Genomic DNA, 24,479 nt, shown 5'->3' on the forward strand with positions numbered 1-24,479 from the left:
TGTGCTGTGCATCACATTAATATTTTGCAAGTCAAAGACATTTTACTTACTGCTTTTATTTTTTGCACATTCACCAGGTAATGCATCTGGTTCATGCCCTCACAGCAACCAATTTTTCCTGCTTCCTTGAAAATTGTATTCCTAAAAAACACTGGATGCAATTGTGAGCTAATTGTGCTGTAATTAACAGACAAAAGCCAATTTTGCTCCTCCAGTATGTCATGTTCAGTCTATGTTTAACAGATTGTCTTGAATGCAGTTACCACAAGATTTTTTGTTGAGAATAAAGATCATGCAATTCTTCCCTGCCGTCCTTTGGTCACTATAGATGATTCTGTACGACAGCTGGGAAACCAGATTAAGAAGTCTGTTCCTGAGCTTCTAGCAATCCTGCTCTGATATGCAGAGCTCATTTGCAATGAGTGACAAAAACACTCTTTGGCAGGCAGTTCCACTGATATTTCTGTTAGAATAGTACAGCACATTACTTGTACTGTTGTACCTGGTGTTGTACCTTGTACACATCTGTTGTAGTTTAAACTTAATAAAATAAACAGATGCTTGAAAGAGCAGATTGAGTGTTGTAAAGGGATATTATGGCAGGGTAAAGAGATAGGTTGAAGACTTTTTGAAAGTGAAAAGTAGGATAGCAAAAGGTGAGCTTCATAGCACAGTGCATAGAAAGCTGAAGGCACTGCTGCCAACACTGAAATAATATTTAATTTTGGGATGCATATGAGGCCAAAACTGGAGGAGTACAAATATTTTGGATGATTATGTATCAAGAGAAGACAGCAGAGTTTTGGACGGTAAGGCCTTCAAGGGATTTGAAAACTTTGTTCTTATTTTGTTCTAAAAATGATAGTGCTACTCAGTAAACGAAAACAGAAATTGTATCTAGCAAATCTTTGAACAATCTACAGTTTACAATAGTCCACCAGTTCTGAGCATTTTTCTTCCACATTTATTGCAGCTTTTCTAGGTAAAATTTAGCTTATTCTATATAACTAATGCCACTTCCATTCTTTATTCTCCTCCACTGAATCTACCGAAGAGGTAGCTTTGAGGCGACTGTGATTCTCTTACATTATTCACCATTGTATGTAAAGGAGAATCCATCATGTGTGATCTGAAATAGGGTAGACATGATGATGATATGTGTTATAGGTGAGCTCCATTCACTCTCTATCTGATGTGTGTGTACTCACTTTCAGACAGTTAGGGAACCTCATCCATTACTGCCACCTCAGCAACGTAGGGAATGAGCCTGTTTTGTCACCTGCCATTATCACAACTGACATTTCTCCATTCATTAGATCAGACATCCAATTTGAGGCCTTCCTGGCGAATTTATTTTTTAGCTAGACATTATTGGATTAAACATTAGCCTACATTGTATTGACCTTATATTTGCAGTTGTGATTCTGTATTGTAGTTGCTTCTGAACATTTCAATTGACTGTAGTGGAACAGAATTTCAGAAATGTGTATGTTTTAAAGTCACTGCAATATAATACAAGAAAGTGAAGGTGATATTTCAACCCAGTATCTCTAACGTTCCCTGAAAAATCTTATACTGAAATTGAATTTAATTCTGGACACGGCATAGATTCAGATGCTGTAAATCCAAGAATGCATTTTGGAAATTGGGCAAGAACACACGAATTTGCCTTGGGGGGGGGGGGGAGAAATAAAAGTAGATATTCTTTTCTTTCTTGTACCTATCAAAACATATTCATCACTGGACTTTTAACCCTATTGACATTCAAATGAAAACTATGTTAAGATTAGACTGCATCTATTACAGGAGCACCTGGCTTGCCGTACCAGACCATGATGCAACGAGTCTGGATACACATATGTGTGTGTATAAATGACAGTACTGTCATTTGAAGATGGAATTGAAGTTGAAATCGTGCTTAGGGACACAGTCATATGCATATAGAGTGCAGAGCAAGGGATAAGCATGCACCCTTGGTTGCATCTATATTGATGATCAGTAAGGAGGACATTTTGTTCTCAATCTTCACTGAAATCTGCCATTGAGGAAGTCGAGTATCCAGTTGCACAGGGAGGTGTGGAAGCCTTGGTCTTGAAGCTTAATGATGAGATTGGATGGGATGGTTGTCTTAAATAACGAATGAAAGTTGTTGAGCAGTAGCTTAGGCATGAGTTCCTTTTGTCCAGATAATTCAGAGTTTAGTAAAGAGCCAGAGAAATCTCATTTGAACTTTATCCTTGGGTAGAAATGTCATATACCAGAAAATATGCATTCAAGGTGAGAGAGAGAAAGTTGAGAAGAAATTTAGTGGAACAAGTTTTTTTTTACAGAAAGTGGTAAGTGCCTGGAATGGACTGCCAGGATTAATGGTGGAATCAGATGCAATGCTGGAGTTTAAGCTGCTTTAAAATAGGTACATGAATATGTAGGTGTGGAGGCACGTGAATCATGTAGAGGAAGAAGAAATTTAGTTTAATTTAGTATTGTGTTTGACACATAAATCATGAGCCAAAGGGCTTGCTCCAGTGCTGTACTGTTTTATGTTCCATATTCTGAGGTTCATTCCTTGAAATTGTATACAAGGCAGCTTGCTTCCTTTTGCTAGTAACGGCCGCTGCAGTTTTATTCTCATATACATGATCTAGCATTGCAAAAATAACACCGAGACTTCATTGCACTCTGCATATTCTAAAGTACCAACTGAATTTAGTTAATTTTGTGGTGCATTTAAATTGCGTAGCATATAAGAAAAGCATGTACTGTATAGCCAAATTTCTATGCCATATATAATTTTCAAAATTGGACTCTGTAAACCAAATATTAATGCCTGTACCATCAATTTGAGTATCGATGGCAGGTCTTGCACCTGGAAGCAAACTTTGATAAGGTGCTGCACATGAAGCTGCTCAAAAATACCCATGGTATTACTGGAAAGATTCTAACACAGCTGACTGACAGAAGGCAAAGAGTAGGAATAAGGGGGACTTTTCTGCTCTGCTGCCAGTGACTAATGGTGTTCTGCTGGGGTGGGTGTTTGTACTACTACTTTTCACATTATAAATGATTTGGATGATGAAATAGCTAGCTTTGTGGCAGATGATACAAAGATGGGTAAAGGGGCAGGTAGTGCTGAGGAAGCAGGGAGTCTGCAAAATGACTTAGACAGACCTGGAGAATGAGCAAAGAAGTAGCAGGTGGAATTCAGTGTAGGGAAGTGTATGGTCATGCATTTTGATAAAAGTGTAGACTTTTTCTATGGGGAGTGAATTCAGAATTTGAAGGTGCAAAGGGACTTGGGAGTCCTCGTGCAGGATTCCCTAAAAGTTAACTTGCAGATTGAGTCAGTAGTAAAGAAGGTAAATGCAATATTAGCATTCATTTGAGAGGACTTAGAATATAAAAGCAAGGATGTAATGCTGAAGTTTCATAAGGCATTTATCAGACCACATTTGAGTATTGTGAGCAGCTTTGGGCCCATATCAAAAAAAAGATGTGCTGGCATTAGAGAGGACCGGAGGAGGTTATGAGAATGAACCCAAGAATGACAGCATTAACATATAAGGAGTGTGTGACGGGATTGAGAGAAAATAAATCAGATATGATTGAAAGGCAGAACAGACTCATTGTACCAAATGGCCTAATTCTGCTCCTGTGACTTAAAACCAATATTTTATTTAATATTTGATTATGATTGCAACAATTTCAGTAGTTAATGTGGAAAAATTATGTTACCATTGAAATATGGTTTACTTAAGTGACTAAAATTTATTGCTTTGTAATTGGACACTGGGGAAAGTAGTTAAAGCATGTCAAAAAAGTAGAAATTTTGTTTTAGCTTATTAAGTAATTCAGAGATAATGGTGCAAGTATATATGGATTGTGTGATTAGAAGCAAAGTGTGGTCAATACTCATTTGTTTTTACATTCTTGAATGTAAATATCAGTATATGACTGATATTTTTCATTAATTTTCAGAGGTAAATGAATGAAAATTATTTAGCCATTTAACATATTAGTTTTCAATCACAGTGTTTTTAATTTAGTGGCAGACACCAAGAGAACATATAGAGACAGGAACAGATTTTAGGTTGTCATTGCTCAAGTTCAAGTTTATTGTCATTTAACTGTATACAGGAACACCACCAAATAAAACAACGTTCCTCCAGGCCAAGGTGCATGCACAATACGTAATAACTGATACACAGCTCATAAAGTACTGCAGAAACTCTGGCTCCTAACACATCAGCGTAATTATTTGTTTTCATTTAAGTCACATAAATATTCAGAATGGAGGGCAGCAGGTGACCAGTGCTTGTTCATCATTAGCAACCTAATATCTACCCCAAGGAGTTTGATTTTTTTTTCTCCTATTTCCATGGACTTTATTTATTTGCTATTTTAGGTGGGCTGTGCTTCTTTTAACTTGTTTTGCAGTTCTAGTCAGCTGGCAGAAACAGACTGATTTCTTATGTATCTCCAGCCATGTCAACCTCCCACTCCTTATCAACACAGACACTACTGCTTCATCCAGTTTAGGAGACTGTTGTCTTAGTTTCTAGGTAGCAGCAAGGGGAGCATAAAAATGGTAAGTATAGTTACACTTGGTCTCTGTATACAAGATTAAAATAGTAAATTTCTGAATCTTCTGCCACAATGGTAGTGCAAAAGAAAGTCACATAACTTCAAACAAATAATCAGTAGCACAAGCTTCTTTTAAAAATGCTGATACGAGATACTGTTAGGAGGAGGAGAGAAAATTTAGATTAGTGTCTCTGAATTAATAATAAACTTTGAATGTAGTTTTGGGCTTTTATTTTGCTGTCATAGGGCATCTGACATTGTTTGCAGTTGGGCTTTCCCTGGCTTTTAAATTTTTTTTCTGTTACCTGTCATATGCATGTACAGTGGTGTCAGATTAGGTACAAAAAGGGGAAAAATAGTTTACATTTTATATTGTAAAAGTAACAAAAATTGTAAATTACAGGAATAGCATTTCTAACCATTAATTTTCAATTAGTAAATGGGTTTTTGTCCCTTAATTAATGGTTGTTACATCTTTAGCAAAATATTTAAATTTCAAAAGGCAGTACTTCATCTGGCAAGTCTAGCTGGTAAATGCTGAGCAGGTACAGTAACTGTTAGATCTTGCAGTGGTGAGATGATGCTTCTGTGGAGCTCACAGTGAGTTAACCGTCTTGGATAACAAGGTTTGGAATCATGCATCTATTCCATAGCTGAAGTACCGTACATTTTGTAAATGAATATTTATGTATTGAGATAAAGCATGGAGTAGGCCCTTCTGGTCCTCCGAGCCACACCATCTAGACTAATCACAGGACAATTTACAATGACCAATTAAAGTACCAACTGATATGTCTTTGGACTGTGGGAAGAAATCGGAGCACCTGGAGGAAACCCGTACAGTCACAGGAAGAACGTACAAACTCCTTACAGGCAGCGGTGGGAATCCTCTGGTTTGATGAATACCTTTTGAAACTTATCCCCTACTATCTCTTCCTATTTCAGATGCTTCTTCACTTGATAGGTTAGATTATACAGGTACCAGTATCTGAGGGGTACTGATACCAATATTACCTTGAAAGGAAGTTATGTGCAGCTAGAAGTGTACTTATGAGCAGTTAAGCTCCACCCCACCTCCATGTTGGCATTTATTGCCCTAAGCACACATTTTCATTTACTTTTAGTTCTGGTGATAGTTGTATCTGTATAATCTAGCAACTGAAGAAACCGCTGAGATATGAAAAGATAGTATATTAAAGGAGAAGTTTCAATAGGTTTTCATCAAACATGAAGAAAGACAGCTTTTCAACAAGTTCCAGATTTTTTATAAACTAATCATACTTATTATACAGCCTTAGAAACACAATCAGCAGGATATTTTTAAAAGCCGTTTGCATTTATAACAAATATTTTACATCCACAGAATACTGCGTTGATTACCCCACAACCATCAGGCTGTTGAACATTCACTTGCCCATCCATTGAGATGTTCCCACAGCCAATGATCTCATTTGAAGGACTCTTTATCTTGTTATTTCATGTTCTCGGTATTTGTTGTTATTTATTTATAGCTGCATTTGCACAGTTTGTTGTCTTCTGCACTCCAGATGATCTTTCACTGATCATTTTATAGTTACTATTCCATAGATTAGCTGAGCATGCCTGCAGGAAAATGAATCTCCAGGTTGTATATGGTGACATATATGTACTTTGATAATGAAACTTACTTCGAACGTAGAACTTTTTGGTATAGATTGTTGTCTGGTGTAGAGCCTAACAAAACAGCAGCCACAGGAACACATTCCCTGTATCTCTTCCTTGTATCTAGTCTGTCTAGTCCTGTTAGAATTGTGCAAGTTTCTGTGAAACTCCCTCTCATTCTTATATACTCCAAATTTACCAAGCCATGAATCATTCTAGTAAACCTTTGCTCCACTTTCTGTATGGCAGGAACATCCTTTCTCAGAAAAGGAGATCAAAACTCTAGACCAGGGGTTCCCAACCTGGGGTACATATTCTGCTCGTTTAATGGTATTGGTCCAAGACATTAAATATCCCTTCTCTAGACCAGAACTCTAGTGGTCCTATACAACTGTAGCAAGACATCTTACTTCTGTAGTCAAATCCTTTTAGAGCATCCATTTATCTTCCTAATTGCTTGCTGCACCTAAATGTTTGCTTTCTGTGATTGATATACAAGGACACCCAGGTCCTGTTGCATCTTCCCTTTTTGCAATTTAGCTCTATTCAGATTACCTATCTTTGTGTTTGTAGAATCGATGCGGATAACCTCACAGTTAGCCATGTTCAAACTGCATCAGCCATGCATTTTCCCCATTCATCCAACTGACCGAAATCACAATAGGTCCTCTTTGTAGCCTATTCACAGCTGATACTATTCTTCTACCCACCCTACCCACCTTATATCACTTGCAAACTTAGAGATGTTGCTTTCAGATCGCTAATATGATTAAATCAACTCTTGAACTTACAATCTACCTCTTTTCACTTAACTGTCTATCTGCACTGGACTCTATACTGTACCACTTTATTCTGCCCTCTGTTAGGGTTTAACCTTGTACTACCTCAGTGCATTGTGGTAATGTTTTGTATGGACTGTATGCAAGTCCAGTTTTACACTGTACCTCAGTGCATGTGACAATATTAAACCATTTATCAACTTAATTTGCCACTTTAACCAAATCATTGATATACATTGTAAGTAGCTGTGGCCCAAGAATGGATACTTTCTGCAAGCATCTTAATGGCCACTTCCTGACAATAGAAAAAGGGCACATTTACTCCTTATTTTTGTTTGTCAACAAATTATTGATCTATACCAGGATATCACCTCCAATCCCATGTGCATTAACTTTGCATACTGCTATTTATATCTTCAAACATTCTTTTTCATAAACCCTTGCTGACTTTTCCAGTCCTGTTAATGTATTCCATGTGTTCCTTTATTACATCTTTTATAGTGTATTCTAGTATTTCTTCAATACTAAATTTGGCTAATTGGTCTGTAATTCTTTTTTTTATTAAATAGTGGGATTACATTTCCCATTCTTCAACCTGTGAAATTAGAAATATCTAACACTTTTCCTCATTTTCCTGTATATATGTAGCAAGTATTTGTTTATTTCCTTGCATTACCAGGATGGTATATACAAATTTAAAAATATTTGGAATGAAATATCTCCAAGAGAAAGCATATGCAAGATGAATATATTATAGCTGTCCTATTTCTGAAAAGCATGGATGACTTGTGGACAATGGAGACCATAAGTGACTCTCTTTTATTCATCAGATTGTTCACTGTAAAATTATACCTTTTAGGTGACTAAATTAAAATAATGTTGAGACTGCTGATTTTTATATTGGTTCACAACACTTTTTTAAAACCAGGAAATGCAAAACTGAGGCCAACTATACTGCAGTGTTTGTACAGTCGTAAGTAATTCATAGATGCATTATCATTCACATGCAATCAATGGCAAACACACTGTTGATTTACATGTGTCATTTTCTTGAGCTAAGATGTAGAAAAAAATTAATATTCGTTCCAGTTCAGCAACTACATTTTAGTCTAAAAATTTAGGAATAGAGTCCTTTAACCTAGCCCATGTGGTGAGTTAACATCAAACAAATTATCAACACATTTTCTGCCTTTAACCTTGTCTATTATTCACATTCACAAACATTGTCAGAATGTGTATGTGAAATAAGAGATTAGGTGTATGCAAAGTATAGATCCATACTTATATGGATATGGAGGAATCAAAAAGTCGAGCATAGTGGGAGTAATACTGTGAGCTGCCAGGAGTATTGTAGGAAACGTGAATGAGCTAAGGGCATGGATCAGCATATATAATTGTGATATTGTAGCCATTAATGTAACTTGGTTGCAGGAGGGGCAGCTCGATGTTCCAGGGTTCCATTGTTTTAGACATGATAAAGTGGGAGACATGACATTACTAGTCAGGGAAAATGACACAGCAGTGCTCAGACTGGAGAGCTCATCTAGTGAGGATTTGTGGGTAGAACTGAGAAATATCGCAGACATGACCGTGTTAATGGGGTTATGTTATAGACCACCCAACAGTCCATGGGATGCAGAAGCGCAAATTTGTGGAGTGTTGAAAGAAAAATAAAGTTGCGATAGGTGATTTTAACTTTCTACGTAGTGACTGGAACTCTCATAGTGTAAAAGGGTTGGATAGGAAAGAGTTTGTCAAATGCATTCAGGGAAGTTTCCTTAATCAGTACATAGAAGTCCCAACTGGAGAGAGTGCAATACTAGATCTCCTATCAGGGAATGAGACAGGGCAGGTGACAGAAGTTTATACAAGGGAACACTACATCTAGTGATCATAATACCATTAGTTTCAAAGTATTGTGGAAAAGGATAGGTCTGGTCCTCAGGTTGAGATTCTAAATTGGAGAAAGGCTAATTTTAATGGTATCAGAAAGGATCCATAAGGAGGCCTCCAAACGTGAAATTTTGAGAGTAGTGTTTGTATATTCCTCTCAGAATTAATGGCCAGGATAACAGGTTTAGGGAACCTTGGTTTTCAAGAGATAATGAAGGAGGTACATAGGTAGAGGCAGGTAGGAACAAATGAGGGACTTGAGAGGTATAAGACATGTAAGAGAACACTTAAGAAGGAAATTATGAGGGCTAAAAGGAGAGCAAGGGACAAAATTAGTCATCTGGCAGATAACAGTGTAATCTGTGCCTTGAACTGCAAGAGATGAGGGAGACTATCAAAGCTTGCAGCGGTATCTGGAATCGCTAGAAAAATGGATTGAAAATGGCAGATGGAATTTAATGCAGGCAAGTGTGAGGTGTTGCATTTTGGGAGGACCAACCAGGGTAGGCCTTACACAGTAAGTAGTTGGGCAAGGAGTGCAGTAGACCAAAGGGGTCTAGGAATACAGATCCATAATTCCTTGAAAGTGTCATCACAGGTAGATAAGGTTGTAAAGAAAGCTTTTGGCATGTTGGCCTTCATAAATCAATGTATTGATTACAGGAGTTGGGATGTTATGCTGAAATTGTATAAGATGTTGGTGAGGCATAATCCGGAGCATTGTGTACAGTTTTGGTCACCTATTTACAGGAAAGATGTCAATAAGATTGGAAGAGTGCAGAGAAAATTTACATAGATGTTGCCAGGACTTGAAAACCTAAATTATAGGAAAAGGTTGAATAGGTTAGGAATTTATTCCCTCGAACATAGAAGGTTGAGGGGAGATTTGTTAGAGGTATACAAAAATATGAGGGGTATAGATACGGTATATGCAACCAGGCTTTTTCCACAGAGTTTGGGTGAGACTACAGTTAGAGGTCATGGTTTAGGGTGAAAGATGAAATTTTTAAGTGGAGTATGAGAGGGAACTTCACTCAGAGGGTGGTGAGAGTGTGGAATGAGCTGCCCGTGGAAATGGTGGATGCAGGTTTGATTTCAACATTTAAAAGAAATATAGATATGTACATGGATGGGAGGGGTATGGAGGACTATAGTCCGGATGCAGAATGATGGGACTAGGCATGGCCCCGATGGGTCAAAGTGCCTATTTCTATGCTGTAGTGTTTACTCAATACTGTGCGTAATTTGTGTCAGCTTGATGTATGTATTGTTACACCATTCAGATCATCCATAGACACTGCAAGTGACCATCTTTAGCAAGTAAATACTCATTTTTGCTTTGACATTAAGGATCACTTACAAATGTACTGTTAATTATATATTACACAGGCAAGCTGCTTCAAAAGGCAATGTATCTAATTGGTGTTGTCAGTATTGTGATATCAGAATCAGTGAATATAATTCACCAGCTTAACTAACTTCATGTTCATTATTCCTAAATCAGATTGTGCTGTAGTTGCTTTCAGTTTAATGACTGTTTTTCTGTTGCTAAAGGATGAACATTTTAATTATTTTTGTTATGTACTTGAGAAAGAAATTAATATGAAGTTCAAATCCAAGTCATAACTTAATCTCAAAACTAAATTAGCTTTTAAAAAATGAATCTAGTGCTTTCCCGGCGTATATGACGAATAAACTTTTCTCAGGCTTCCAGCCGGGTACAGATATCAATTATAAGTTTTGATGCCAAGATCTGCCTTCTTCATCAGGGATAATGCCTGGGCGTGTCTAGTCCTATGGCTATTGTGAATGGTACCGCCAATTTCTCAGGGAGCACAGGAGGTGTATCTGTTTGGCTTTCTTGGAGAAATCAACTGTAGAAGAACACTACATTCAAAATGGCCATAGGATTGACTTCGGCACAAAACTCTTGTGCCATGCCACTGGCTTTTGAGAAGCCTTTGAAATAAAACGAGAGGAAAAGAATTTTAACAAAGACCAGGAGTTTGCTCTAAGGAAACTGGATTTCTATTGTAAATAAGGTGGGAGATTGAAAACCTGATTGGATGAGGTCTAGCCAATCAGGAAGGACAGACTACGGGGGTATAATACCACTGGGCTAGACATGCCCAGGCATCATCTCTGATGAAGATGGCAGAATTTGTCATCGAAACATCGGTTATAATCTATACCTGTATATGCTGGAAGCCCAAGAACAGTTTATTCATTGAATTAGACAATCTTGTGTGGATCACTATTAACAGCTTATAACTACCAATTGTATGTATCTCTTTTATCTTCCTTGATCATTTTCTTTCAAAAGAAATCATTCTTAAACAGTATAGGCTTTAGGTATGTCACAGAAACTACTGGTTAACCTTCTTCACTCAGTTATTTTTTATTTCACAGTCAATAAGCACCTAGAAGCAGGTATTTTGGCCAAATTAATCAATGCTGACACCTTGTGCAACTTCTCCAAATTCAAAATCAGCATATAGCCATAAAGAATTGTTTAAATATTATGATTCCATCTAATGCAAATATATTTAAATTATGAAATGGCAAAAGGATAGGTGCATGCATGGTAGGGGTGTGGAGAACTATGGTCTGGGAGCAGATCTATGGGAGTAGGTAGTTTAAATGGTTCTGTGTGGATTTGATGGGCCAACGGGCCTGTTTCTATGCTACACTTCTAATGTTAGTCAGGAAATTTAATCCTATGGTGGCAAGTTTGAGGAAGTGAAATCAAGGATAAGGAAAGACAGCACCATGCAGCTGATGAATAAAAGTAATTTTTGTCCTCCCTCCAATCTTTTGAACTAGGTTGATAACTCAGTTTCAGTGCTATAAAAATATTGAATCAGTTCAATTTAATCATGTCTTTGGTCTAAAATTAAATTATTGCACCAAGACCCATTCAACTAAATGCTCATTAACTGACATTGGCGTGCATTGGTGACATTCTTACCTTCCTGGCTGGTGAAATTGTGAAAGTTTTCATCACTAATGTATATATCAAATGGCTTTTGGAACATCAGTAGCAGACACTTACTCTCATGGGTTTTGGCTGCAGTGTGCAATGTATTCACTGACACAAATGTGGCAGCTGTGAGTGGCATCAGAAGGATGCATTCTAACTCCAGATAAATTGTGTGAGGTCTGCGGTGTGAAGGTTGATGTTTTTACTAGGGCAAGAGACAGCAGAAGAAAAGGCTGAAACTTCCTTTCTAGGCATCAGTTACCTTCTATTACTTGATCCCAATATGGGATAGGTTTTCATTTGCTGCCTCTCGACAGATGCCTTTGCCTAGTAGAAATGCCAATTCAATTTTTGTGCTTAAACTGGGATTAGGAGTGGTCTCTTTTAATTTGCCATGGAGTACTTCTTCATATTTTAAATATGTATGACAGATCATTTACTTATTTTGTTAGTTCCAACAAAAAATAGCCCCATATGTTTAAACTTTTCTTTGTATTTATATTTTCTTATGCCAGGTAACATTTTAAAGAGTATATCATACCATTTTGTTGCTCTAGAGGACTTTGCTGTTCAATGTAGTTTAAAGTTGCATACAGTGTTTAATATGTATTTACGTAAGATTTTAAACTGATTCATAATTGCATCTCAGGTCTTATGTCTAAAACTACTTGCCATTGAATTTAGTTCACAATTTTTCAATTTCTCATGTAAATTGCTACCGTTAAAGTGTAATCTCTAACCCCACTCTACTGACACATTATCCACATTTTCTCCATTTAAAGTTTTTTTTAATCTTTATTAGCTGAAACTTTATACTTCAAGTTAACTGATGACATTGCACTGGTGGTGCTCATCACCAACAAAGAGACAGCCAACAGAGAGAAGGTGAAAGAGCTTGATGCTTTGTACCAGACAAAAAAAAAAACACTTCCTTAATGTCATCAAGATAAAGGAAATGGTTATCAATTTCAGGAAAACCTGCACCACTCTCACCCCTCTTCACGTCGACAGCATAGCATTGGAAACTGTCAGCAGTTTCAAACTCCTGGCAGGGCACATCTCACACCACCCCTCATGGTCCCAGAACACATGCTCCGCTACCAGAAAGCTTACCAACATCTCTTCTTTCTAAGGAGGCTGAAGTGAGTTGGTCTTTGCTCATCAATATTCATGAACTTCTACAGATAAGCAGTTGAGAGCATCCTAACATGCTGCATCATTATACGATACGGAAACTGCACTGTGGTGGACAGAAATACTCTACAATGGGTAGTAGCTAAGACTGCCCAATAAATCGCCAATATCAGCTTACCTGTCATTAAGGACATATATATGTTGAAAAATGCTTAAAAATAGCTAGCAAAATCATAAAGAATCCATCAGGGAAGAGGCTATGCATTATACATGCCACAACTGCCATACTCAAAAGCAGTTACTGTACTTTCCCCAAGTCATCAGGATGATCAACACCTCCATTCATTAACCCACCCCACCACCAATGCACATCCCCTAACCTCACTTTATGCTCATAATATCAGTATTTATATATAATAGTTACTTGTACATTTTGATTTATAGGATGTTTTTTATGTCCATATTTATTGTGTTTTTTAATGCTGCACCGGACTTGGAATAACAGTCATTTTGAATGACAAAAATTATTTTGAATCTTAAACTGATGTTGAATTCCAACTGCTGCTTTACCCTTTTCACTATTTTACCAACATCACGTGTGGTTTCCTCTGATCCTCAAAGTTCCTATTCTTATTTTAATATTATCTTCAAACTTGGGTATCTCTGCATTTAGCCCAATATCTAAATCATTATTATTAACAAAATTAATTAATAATTCAATATTGTGTGATATAATCATGCACACTTCAGAATTCTGCGGAAGTATTTTAGTCAAGTCAAGTTCAAGTTTAATTATCATTCAACCATACATGAATATAGACAAATGAAACAGAGTCCCCCTGGAGCCAAGGTGCAAAACACATTACCAGCAGCACACTGTACATAGCACAAGTGCTTACAATTTCCAAAAAAAATTATATTGCCCATGTCCCCGAGTGGCACAATTGGCATGGCATGGTAAGTTGTCCAGATCCAAGTTGTTCTTCCAAGGAGTGAACACCGGAGGGCAGCACCAAGTGAACATTGAACGGCACTGGAGTGCTTGCTTGTGACTTAAAAGGAATAAAATAGCTCTCTACCTATATCACCTAATTCCATAATTATCTCCAACATACTCTTCCGTAAAATATTTTAAAAGTTCAAATCTGAGGCCTTTTCCCATTCAAAGGCAGTATATTCAGCTTTTACTAATCATCTCATCGAACTATTCTGTCACAAGATGTTATTTCTTACCGAATTGTAATGTCCAGCAATATAACAGGACTATTACCTTTTCTACTTTATAATAGCAAAGCTCTTTAGGGGTGGGGTGTGGGGGAAAATAGAGCCTGAAAATTCATCTGCATTTTTATGATGTTAAGGCACCATGAGCAATCTGTCTAACACAGTTTTTAAAAGCTCCTGAAACAAAACATGAGCAGTAGTTCCAAAGCAACACTATCAAATTCCCATGTGATGCTATTGTTTCATTGAATTGAATTATCTATATCAACAGGATCTTTATTTGCAGTCATGATGACATGAGTTAATCCTCAAAGAGTCACACCTCAGTACAACTAATGCTCTTCTGAAATTGAGAATTGTTGGCAAGGAGTGAGTATGTGTGACACTGGCAAAGTGAAGGAACCTGCAACAGTTTCTGGAAAACAGTGTAAGCAATGGCAAAAGGACTTGTGACAGGAAGTTGCTAAGGAGGTCTTCAAAAAAGAATTGGTAGCCTGCACTATTGGTAACCCTGCAGTGCAGCCAAATGGCAATTGCTAACTCTGAAAACAGAAATTACATTGAGTAAAAATGGATGGGAGGTGTATGGTCTGGCTGCAAATCAATGGGACTAGGCAGCATAATAGTTGAGCATGGACTAGCTGGGCCATTTCTGTTCTGTAGTGTTCTATGACTATAAAAATTAGAGTATGGATTTTTTAAATCAGAGTAATTAGTATAAATATCCAGTATGCATTTAATTTCATTTTAACATAAATTTATATAGGATATACAGGACCAGAAGAACTTATCTTGCCTAACAGTCTTCTTCCAATCAACTTTCTTCCATCCACAATTATTAACATAACCAACTCCCTGCAGCTTACCTAACCTCTTCATAAATATGGTTGCCTCAGTCATGAATTGCCTTTACTATTCTTAGTAGTGGTAAATTCTACATCCTTACCAGTCTAGGGGAGCAGATTTTTCTAATTCCCTCTTTCACATTTTGGTAACAAATATACATTGACTAACTGGGTTGAGTGGCGCAAATGTCAGCCTGCTAATCTCCCATAATTATAAGAGAAAGTGTGTGTAGTCACACCCTGTAACTTTTTTATTTTGTTTAGCTATCAACTTTGGGTTGACACTATTAGAAATATTTTTGAAGACATTTTCTGTAAGAAACAAGCAAGAGTATCAGTCTTGAAGGATGTGTTTGCATAAGATCCTCAATGATTAGAAATACTCAATACAGACAGTTGTAAATGTAGATTAATGTCTTTCACCAGTCTAATTATATTTTGATGTGTCTTGCATTAAAATTATAGACCATGTTTTCTGCTTCTTGTACATGGATGTAAAGGATGAGTCAGAAGAAGCATAGATAGGAAAATAGGGTGGGAGTATTATGCGTGCACTGGAAGATGCAGTGGTGTTAGAAAGTTTGTGAACCCTGTTGAATTTTCTCTATTTCTGCATAAATATGACCTAAAATGTGATCAGATCTTCACGCAAGTCCTAAAACTAAATAGAGCCCAGTCAAATAAATAACACTAAAATATTATACTTGTTCATTTACTTTTTGAGAAAATGATCCAATATTACGTGTATTTGTTGGAAAAGTATGTGACCTGTTGGATAATGCCTTCTACAGAAGTTATTTGGAGTCAGGTGTGCCAGTCAATGAGTTGAGATTGGAGCTGTCAGTTGTTGAGGTGCTCTGCCCTATAAAAGAGATAAAATCAGGTTACTGACAGAGCCTGCTCTTCTCAGGAAAGATCTATTTATGAGCACCAAGCCTTAATCAAGACAACTTTCAGAGGACCTTAGATGAAGAATTGTAGAAATGCATGAAGCTGCAAAGACTACAGTTATTTCTAAAGACTTGAATGTTCATCAGTCCATAGTAAGAGTTATTGTCTACAATGGAGGAAATGCAGCACTGTTGCTACTGTCCTTAGCAGTGGGTATCCTGCAAAGATCACACCAAGAGCACAACATGCAATGCAGGAAGTGAGAAAGAACTCAAGGGCAACAGCAAAAGACCTGTAAAAGTCTCTCGAACTTGCTAAAGTCTCTGTTCATGTGTCCATTCTAAGAACAACACTGAACAAGATTGGTGCTCATGGAAGGCACTGCTCTCCAAAAAAACATCGCTGCAAGTCTCAAGTTTGCAGTAGAGCACCTAGATGTTCTACAACACTTCTGGGACAATGTTCTGTGGACAGATGAGACAAATATTGAACTTATTGGCAGAAATGCACATTGCAATATTTGGAGGAAAAAGAGCAGTACACACCAGTGTCAAAACCTCATCCCAGCTGTGAAGCATGGTGGAAGGAGCATCATGGTTTAGGGCTGCTTTGCTGCCTCAGGGCCAGGGACAGCTTGCAACCGTTGAGGGAACAATAAATTCAAATTGTATCACGACATTACAGAAGAATGTTCAGGGTAGTGATGCACCATCAATAACTCACTCTGAGATGTAAAGGCGAGATATCGGCTTTTATTGACTGGAAGAAGGAACAAGCAGTGAGTGACCACTATACTACATCCTGGAGACAGAGAGGCCGGGCTCAGACCTCCATCACCTTTATACAGGGGTCTGTGGGAGGAGCCACAGGAGCAGTCATCAGGGGGCGTGTCCAGACAGGTATATGTAGTTCACCACAGGTAGCAGACTGTCACCTGAAGCTTAATAGAAGTTGAATAATGCAACAAGACAATGATCTGAAAGACAAGAATAAATTCAACAACAGAATGGTTTAAAAAAGAAGAAAATGTGTTTTTTGGAATGACCGAGTCAAAGTCCTGACCTTAATCCTATAGAATTGTCATGGAAGGACATGAAGCAAGCAGTTCATGCAAGGAAGCCCACCAACATCCTGGAGATGAAGCAGTTTTGAAAGGAAGAATGGCCTAAAATTCCTCCAAGCCAATGTGCAGGACTGACCAACAGTTACTGGAAATGTTTGGGTGAAGTTATTGCTGTCCAAGGGGGTCACACCATTTACCAAAAGCATAGGTTCACATACTTTTTCCAACAAATTCATGTAATATTGGATCATTTTTCTCAATAAATAAATGAACAAGTGTAATGCTTCTTGTGTTATTTATTTAATTGTGTTCTCTATCTAATTTTAGGACTTGTGTGAAGATCTGATCACATTTTAGATCATATTTATGCAGAAATAGATAAAATTCTACAGGGTTCACAAACTTTCTAGCATGACAACAAATCATTCCACTTAAGTCATGGTCATTTGCTATCTGTTACAAATATTACTTCCAACAACGTGTTTTGCTGGGTACTGATTTCTTTATTCATATTTGTAACAGATTCAGCTACAGTATTTAATAAGATTCCATTCCAGGCCCCATGGTGGCACTGCTTACTGGTTTCTGTTACTGTTCTGTTTCTGAGTCTGAAGTATTTTTTCTATCTTATCTTTTCTTCAAGTGACACAACACTGTGTTGCTATGGTGACATCCAGCAAAAGAATTGCTGAGCATACAAATTACCATTTTTTACAAATCTATTGCTAATTAATATGAATGATTTTCCCGCAATATGTTCTGTGATGTAACTTACTCTTGAGTTTACTGGTAGATATTTGGTCCTGTTACTAAAGGCAGTCTGTTAACTTAATGAGAATGTTGGAGGGTTGGGGGGCAAGAAAGCACCTGGTAAATTAATAAATACACTCTGCAGCATCAAGCTGCTCCATTTTCCTGAGCCTCTGAAAAATTCTGTTTCAGAATATAATCTGCACTGTTGACCAGATCGTAAATGCAGTCTGTATTTACAAGTTGCAAAAGGTTTTCCTTGGGGAGTAAGTCAGTCTCAAAATCTGTAAATACGTTTAATGGAAAACGGATAGTAATATGATGAAGTAGAATCAGAGCACGTTACACATTTTTCCTAACCAGTCACAAGCCAGTGTGCTAGTACAGCAATTGACTGAAACAGCCAAGCTTTTTGTTGTAACATAGTATAGGCTCTGTGGTAACAGCTCTAGCATAATCTTTTTTTCAGTACTTTCTTTCTTAATAGAAGTGGGGACAAATACCTTATACTGTATTTATGCATATATCTTTAATTTGTAAATGTACAGGAGAAATCTATTACATATATTTGTATTTTAATTCACTTTCTTTTTAAATAATAAACCTGATTTGAGTAAGCTATCAAAATGTACTTACTATTTGTGTTGGACTCAATAATGCAGAGCTAAAAGGTAAAGCTTTGATTGTCCTCTGTTTGGTTCTCTGTTTCCATGAGGTAAGAAATTCAGCAAATATGAATTTGTTTCAATTGTTTTTAAAATCCGGGGAAGAGAAAAAAGCCATTGTCTTGTAAAACTGTTGAAATGATACTGAAAATGATAAAAGATGATTGAGAGAAACAAATTTAATAAGTATTAAACAGTATTATATTAGTTACAAATCTTCAATTTGTTCCACTTCATCCATTTAACTTAGCTCATTTTTAATTCAATTCATACTTTGCAGCATTTCACAGGCTATAGGAGCCTGTTTCCAGCTTTCACAATATTTTGGAGGTGTGTTTTTAAAAATAAATCTCAATTTTCTTATACAGTTAAGAATTATCCACCACCTATATGGCACAGTTACCAATCAACATTCTTAGGGTTGAGAATTCAGAATATGTGGAATTAAAACAAAAGATATTTGAGCTTAAAGCTCCATGCAGACTTGTAAATTCTTGAATATTTTCCCTGTCAGATCAAAAATTATACAAACTGTATACTTCTGAACCATAATGACTGAGAGGCTAAATTATTCTTCAGCTTTTAGGGTTGAGATTTTAATACAATAATGGAATTTTGTAATAAGAGTTGTCTGTCTTTATATTTACACTCCTCATTCTTCCTATCCTTAAGATGCATACCCTTCATGCTAAGAAGGGTAATGGTTGACTGACTTTAACATCCACACCGATAGTGCAGTGAAAAAAATGACTCAAATGTGTAGAGAAGCAGTTTGCCAATTACCCTCTTTTTATTCATGGCTGTTTTTCAGTTGATAATTGTGCATAGCAATGCAATTTAGGCTCAGTAAAGGCAGAGCACCCAAACGTTTAGTTATTGGCCTACGTATGTACATAATGGCTTTGATAGGTTTCCAAACCCATAAAAATGAAATGGGTGGAAAATAATAAGAAATATAAGCACAAATAGGAATAATATTTCTTAGGACAGATTATAAAATGTCAGGGCTACAGTTTGGATACCGCTAAAGAGGAGTTTTAGATGTAGGCTTGAAAAGCACTAATATGTGTGATGCATATTGATAGTTGCTTTGCTGTTTCAAGCCATTCAGTTGCATCTCAATGTGTTTCTTAAACATTTTTCTAATAGGCACAATTTATTATACTATTTTAGAGAGCTGTAGAAGTATTTATCAGGAGAAGTTATTTTTCTGACAGATGGGATGAATCTGAGGGACAAAAAAACTATATTGCTCTCATTTTTTTCAGTTTCAGGTAGAGAATTATTTCTGCTTCAAAAATCTAACTTCTCAATGATAATTTCTAAATTGACTTCCAAGTACAATATGATTTAAGGTTTTGGACACTCTGTAGTCTCCACTGTAACACCAAATTGCAATGACAAATTGATGCTGCAGCATTTCTTTTCTGCAGCCTTAGCATAAACTACACGAATGATGTTCCACTGCAGAATTCAATTTCACAGTTCAGTTGGGTCCTTGATTACTCTGCCAAATTCAGATTTATGAGCATTTAACTAACATGGATCAAATGACTCTTGGCAGACAGCCAGTAGTAGTGCTGACAATTGATAGCAGTGTTGTGTTTTATGTCCTGTCCATCCTGTAAGCACTGCTGGTGAAATTGATTGATTAAATGAATCAGTGGTTGTAATTATGTACAATTCTGATACATCATGAGGCTGTGCCTAAGGTCTTCAATTGAGTCTGTATACATTTATCACAGAGGTTATATCACGTTTGCAGGGATTATTAGCTTTGCAGCAAGCAATACATGAGTGTAATTGGATTATCCATTAGTTTTTTTGTATTATAGGTGGATTATGAAAAACCACAAAGGGGTATAAGTCCTCAAATGACTGGGTCAGACACCTATCCTCGAGGCCCATCAAAACTACCTCAGTATCCAGCTAACCCCACCTACGCAACATCTAGCCATTATTTTTCATCATCATATTCCAAAACATCTCAGTACCACAATACGCCTCTTCAGTCGAATTTTCAATATGTTAACCAAGGTGCTTACCAGTATCCAAGCTGGAGTTCTTCGGTACAGCAGCAGCCCACACGTGTGTCCCATGAGCAGTTCAGAGCTGCTCTCCAGCTCGTGGTAAATGCTGGAGATCCACGCGAGTACTTAGAAAACTTCATCAAGATCGGAGAGGGCTCCACAGGCATCGTTTGCATTGTAACAGAGAAGCACACTGGGAAACAAGTGGCAGTGAAGAAGATGGACCTAAGGAAACAGCAGAGGCGGGAGCTGCTATTTAATGAGGTTAGAGGAAATCTCTATTCATATCTGAAAATATGATGATACAGAATAGTACCAAAATTGATATTGATCCATGAGTAGATCAAGTTAGTTTTATGTGATAGTGTGTGGTAATTTTTCTGACCTAGATGACACTTTATCATAGATAAAGGTGCACACTGAAGGTCGAAGGTGTTTCCCTCTCTTTCTGGTACAGTGTACGAGAATACAGATACTGTATATGTAACAGAAATGTCTTGGGTGTTTAATGTATAAATTCCCATTCATCATTTCTACACATCTGTTAATGCATATTTAGAATTACAGCTTATTGCTTTGTTCATCATTATTTGCAATCAAATGGTAAGCATGTACTGCGTTTGTAAGTAAAAGTTATCTCCTAATTTTCATTTAATTATTAAATTGCAGAAGCTCTGACGTTGGTTTCTAAGGGTGGTAACATCTGTTTTTTTTAATTTAATGCAAGATTTGTTTTGCTCTCTTACAAACAGCAGTTGAAACTGGTAAAGTTATTTCAGGTATTAAAATGATTTTCTTGGTAAAAGTTTAAAAATGACCAACTTAATGTTGGAACTGCATCAGAAACAAAAGTCTAAATACTCTAAATCTAAGGCAAAGTCAGAAATTTTAAACATTCAGTGGCTTAGTAAGTTGGGGGGGATGTGAAACTACTTGCAATGAGGTTTCTGAAAAGTTTAACTTCCTTCTGTTTACTGGATGTTAAGAAATCTTTTGTGTTTCAAACATTTAACATTTGTTTGTTTGAAACAAACATGTTTTGATATTCCATCATTATTTTGTCTGAATCCCCAACCTGCCTCCCCAGCAACCTCTTCAACCTTTCTGTCAATTCTGCAGCCTTGTAAGCTGGCACCTTTAATTTTGTCTCCCGTAGTTAACCTAGAAAAGGATTTTTATTTTTAGAAAAGAGATTAGGCTTGGAGTTATTAAAGTGATTTCTTCCGCACTATCATTTTGTCCAGCCTTATCACTGTAACCTCAATCAGACATGCATCTGTCGATAAGACCATAAGATCAGAGTGGAATAGGCCATTTAGCCCATCAAAATTGCTTCACCATTCAAGGCTGATCTGGGTTTATTTTTTCTCTCAATCCCATTCTCTTGCCTTCTCCAATAACCCTTAATCCTCTTTTTGCCAATCAAGAACCTATCGATCTCTGCCTTAATTACACCCAATGCCTACACAGACCTCTGTGGCAACTCATTCCACGGATTCACCATCCTCTGGCTAAATAATATTTCTCCGCATTTAATTTCTAAAGATATGTCTCTTTATTCTGAGGCTGTAAAAATGTCTATTTTGTTTCCTTTGTCTAAGCTGCCTGTTACCTCCTCAAAGAATGCCAATGGATTTGTCAAGCAAAATCTCCCCTTCACCAAATCTTGCTTTCACCCTATTTTGCCATTTCCTAAAGAAGTACTCCAAAATTTCATCTTTAATAATGGACTCTGAAATCTTTCTGACCACTAAGGTCAAGCTAACCTGCCTATAATCTCTTGACTTTTGCCTCCCTCCCTTAAACAGGGAATCACATCTACGGTTTTCCAGTCCTCTGGGACCACGGCTCTCCACCCCCCCCCCCCCCCCCCCCCCACTGCCCCAGACTCCAGCAATTCTTGAAAGATCATTATCACTGCCTCTTCAGTCTCCTTCCATCTGGTCCAGATGATATATCCATTTATCCATCTTCAGTCCTTTCCCTGGGCCTTCCTTAGTAATGGCCATTACATTCACTTCTACCCCTCTCTGGAATTTCTGGTATGTACTGGTGTCTTCCACTGTGAAGAATGACTCAAAGTACCTATTCAGTTCCTCTGTCATTTCTCGGTTTCCTCTTTTCAGAGGAACTGAAACTTTGAGTCAGTCTAGTGAAAAATGACACTCCAATGTCATTTTCCAATGATCCATTAACCACGCTTTCCTCTCTACTACCCTTTAAGTATCTGTTTTTCCCAGTTTCCTTTTTTTTTATATTATTGGATGAAGATATGTTTACCCTTATATTTCATTGTTTTTTTTAAGCCATCCTTTGTTTTTAAAGGCTTCCCACTAGTCTTTGCCATAATGTATGCCTTCTCATTTGCTTTTAATGCTGTTACTGACCTCCCTTACCACCCATGGTTGCCTTTTCCTCTCCTTAGTATGCTGCTGCTTCCTTGGAATTAAGTTCATCTGTGTCTCCCAAGATTACCCGTAGAAACTCCTGCCATTAGCTGCTCCACTGTCATTCCAATCAACTCTGGCCAGCTCCTCCCTCGTGTTTTTTTCTGGTTCCCTTTACTCAACTATAAGATTTCAGTTTCTTCCTCTCAAACTGCAGGGTTAATTCTATCATATTATGATCACTGCATCTCCAGGTTCCTTCACCTTAAGCATTCTAATTAAATTTGCCTCATTACACAACACCCAATGCAGAATTGCCCATTCCCTAGTGAGCTTAACTACAAATTGCTCTGAAAAGACATTTCATAGACATTCCACAAATACCTATTTTTGGAGTCCACTACAGTCTTGCTCACAAAGATTAGCTTCATGTTGTGATCCTAAATTGCTGTTTGTTATCAAGCCACCCATTCCTGGCATCCAGTTTTCTATGTCCTTTGTTTATTTGCTCTTCTTATATGTTCTGTAATATGGAATGCTTTCCCTATGGGCTTCCTCTTTATCCTGCACCTCTTACCAGCTTTCTCAAAATTCAGTTCTGTGATTTAACTTTCAGCCTCTTCTTCTAAACCATCTTTTTTTTTGTTTAGAGTCAACTATTCTGTGATTGTTTTGTGACATTTTGTTTTTGACCCCAAAGATTACTTTGGGATCCTTTGCTCTGTTAATGTTAAATACCTTTTACTGTAGTGAAAGGTAAATAAAAGTAAAACAGCAAAACTTTGTAAATTATTAAGTAAGTTAATAGTGGAATTATATAAAGGCAGAAATTTGAAGTATACAGAGATGGAAGGACTAATGTGAAAGGACAAGACAGGACACTATAACTGTTTCAGTTTTGCAGAATTTAGCTGAGCAGAGAGACCTGTCCATAAGCGTAAACCTTTATGACTGGCATGAGAAGTTATTGAGGTAATTATTTTTAAAAAAGCTCTGATTTTACTGATTTTTTTTATTAGAGGAGTGGAGTGTAAAAGTAAATCAACTAGAACATTGTGGCCCAAATATTGCAGTCAGCGATAAAGTTAAAACACTCAACACTGGCCTTACAAAATGTTCCCCATAATAATTTTACAATCTCTGAACTATGGATTTCAACTTTCCCAATGTCAGTTGCTATTCAGCATCAGTTTGAAAAGGTCTCTAGTGTCTAGCAATTCTGATGTTCTAAAATATTTAACTTGGAAGGGAAGCCACAGATGCTAGAACGCTTAAGGAATACACACGAAGTGCTGAAGGAACTTAGCAGGTCATGCAGCAGCAATGGAGAGGACCACACAGTCGATGTTTCGAACTGAGACTCGAAATCCCTCCAGCACTTTATGTGCATTCCTGTTTTAAGGGATGTCACCATTTTTCACTCAATCTTTAAATATTTTACAAAGTTCCAAACAAAGGATTAAACTGGCAAGTAGTTGATGTAGAAATTAATATTTTAACAATAAACATATCTAGAAGTAGGATAATACTTTAAAATCCATTATATTTTTAAAATCTTATCCAAAGGTATTACAATCAACAAATAAAATGAGTTTCTAAGTGAGAATGAACTTGTT

The 24,479-nt window shown here is 37.1% G+C and overlaps 1 protein-coding gene across 6 annotated transcripts in view; it reads left to right on the plus strand.

The window, feature by feature from the left end:
• LOC140730612 (serine/threonine-protein kinase PAK 5-like) overlaps positions 1-24,479 on the plus strand; it is a 225,643-nt gene that overhangs the window by 185,228 nt on the left and 15,936 nt on the right. For all 6 annotated transcript variants that reach the window (XM_073051301.1, XM_073051306.1, XM_073051305.1 and 3 more), the window contains one exon: positions 20,282-20,740. In XM_073051301.1, coding sequence (XP_072907402.1) covers positions 20,282-20,740 — 459 coding nt within the window. The remainder of the gene's footprint in view (positions 1-20,281; positions 20,741-24,479) is intronic.

The sequence above is a fragment of the Hemitrygon akajei genome, chromosome 7, assembly GCF_048418815.1.
Source record: "Hemitrygon akajei chromosome 7, sHemAka1.3, whole genome shotgun sequence".
Lineage (NCBI taxonomy): Eukaryota > Metazoa > Chordata > Chondrichthyes > Myliobatiformes > Dasyatidae > Hemitrygon > Hemitrygon akajei.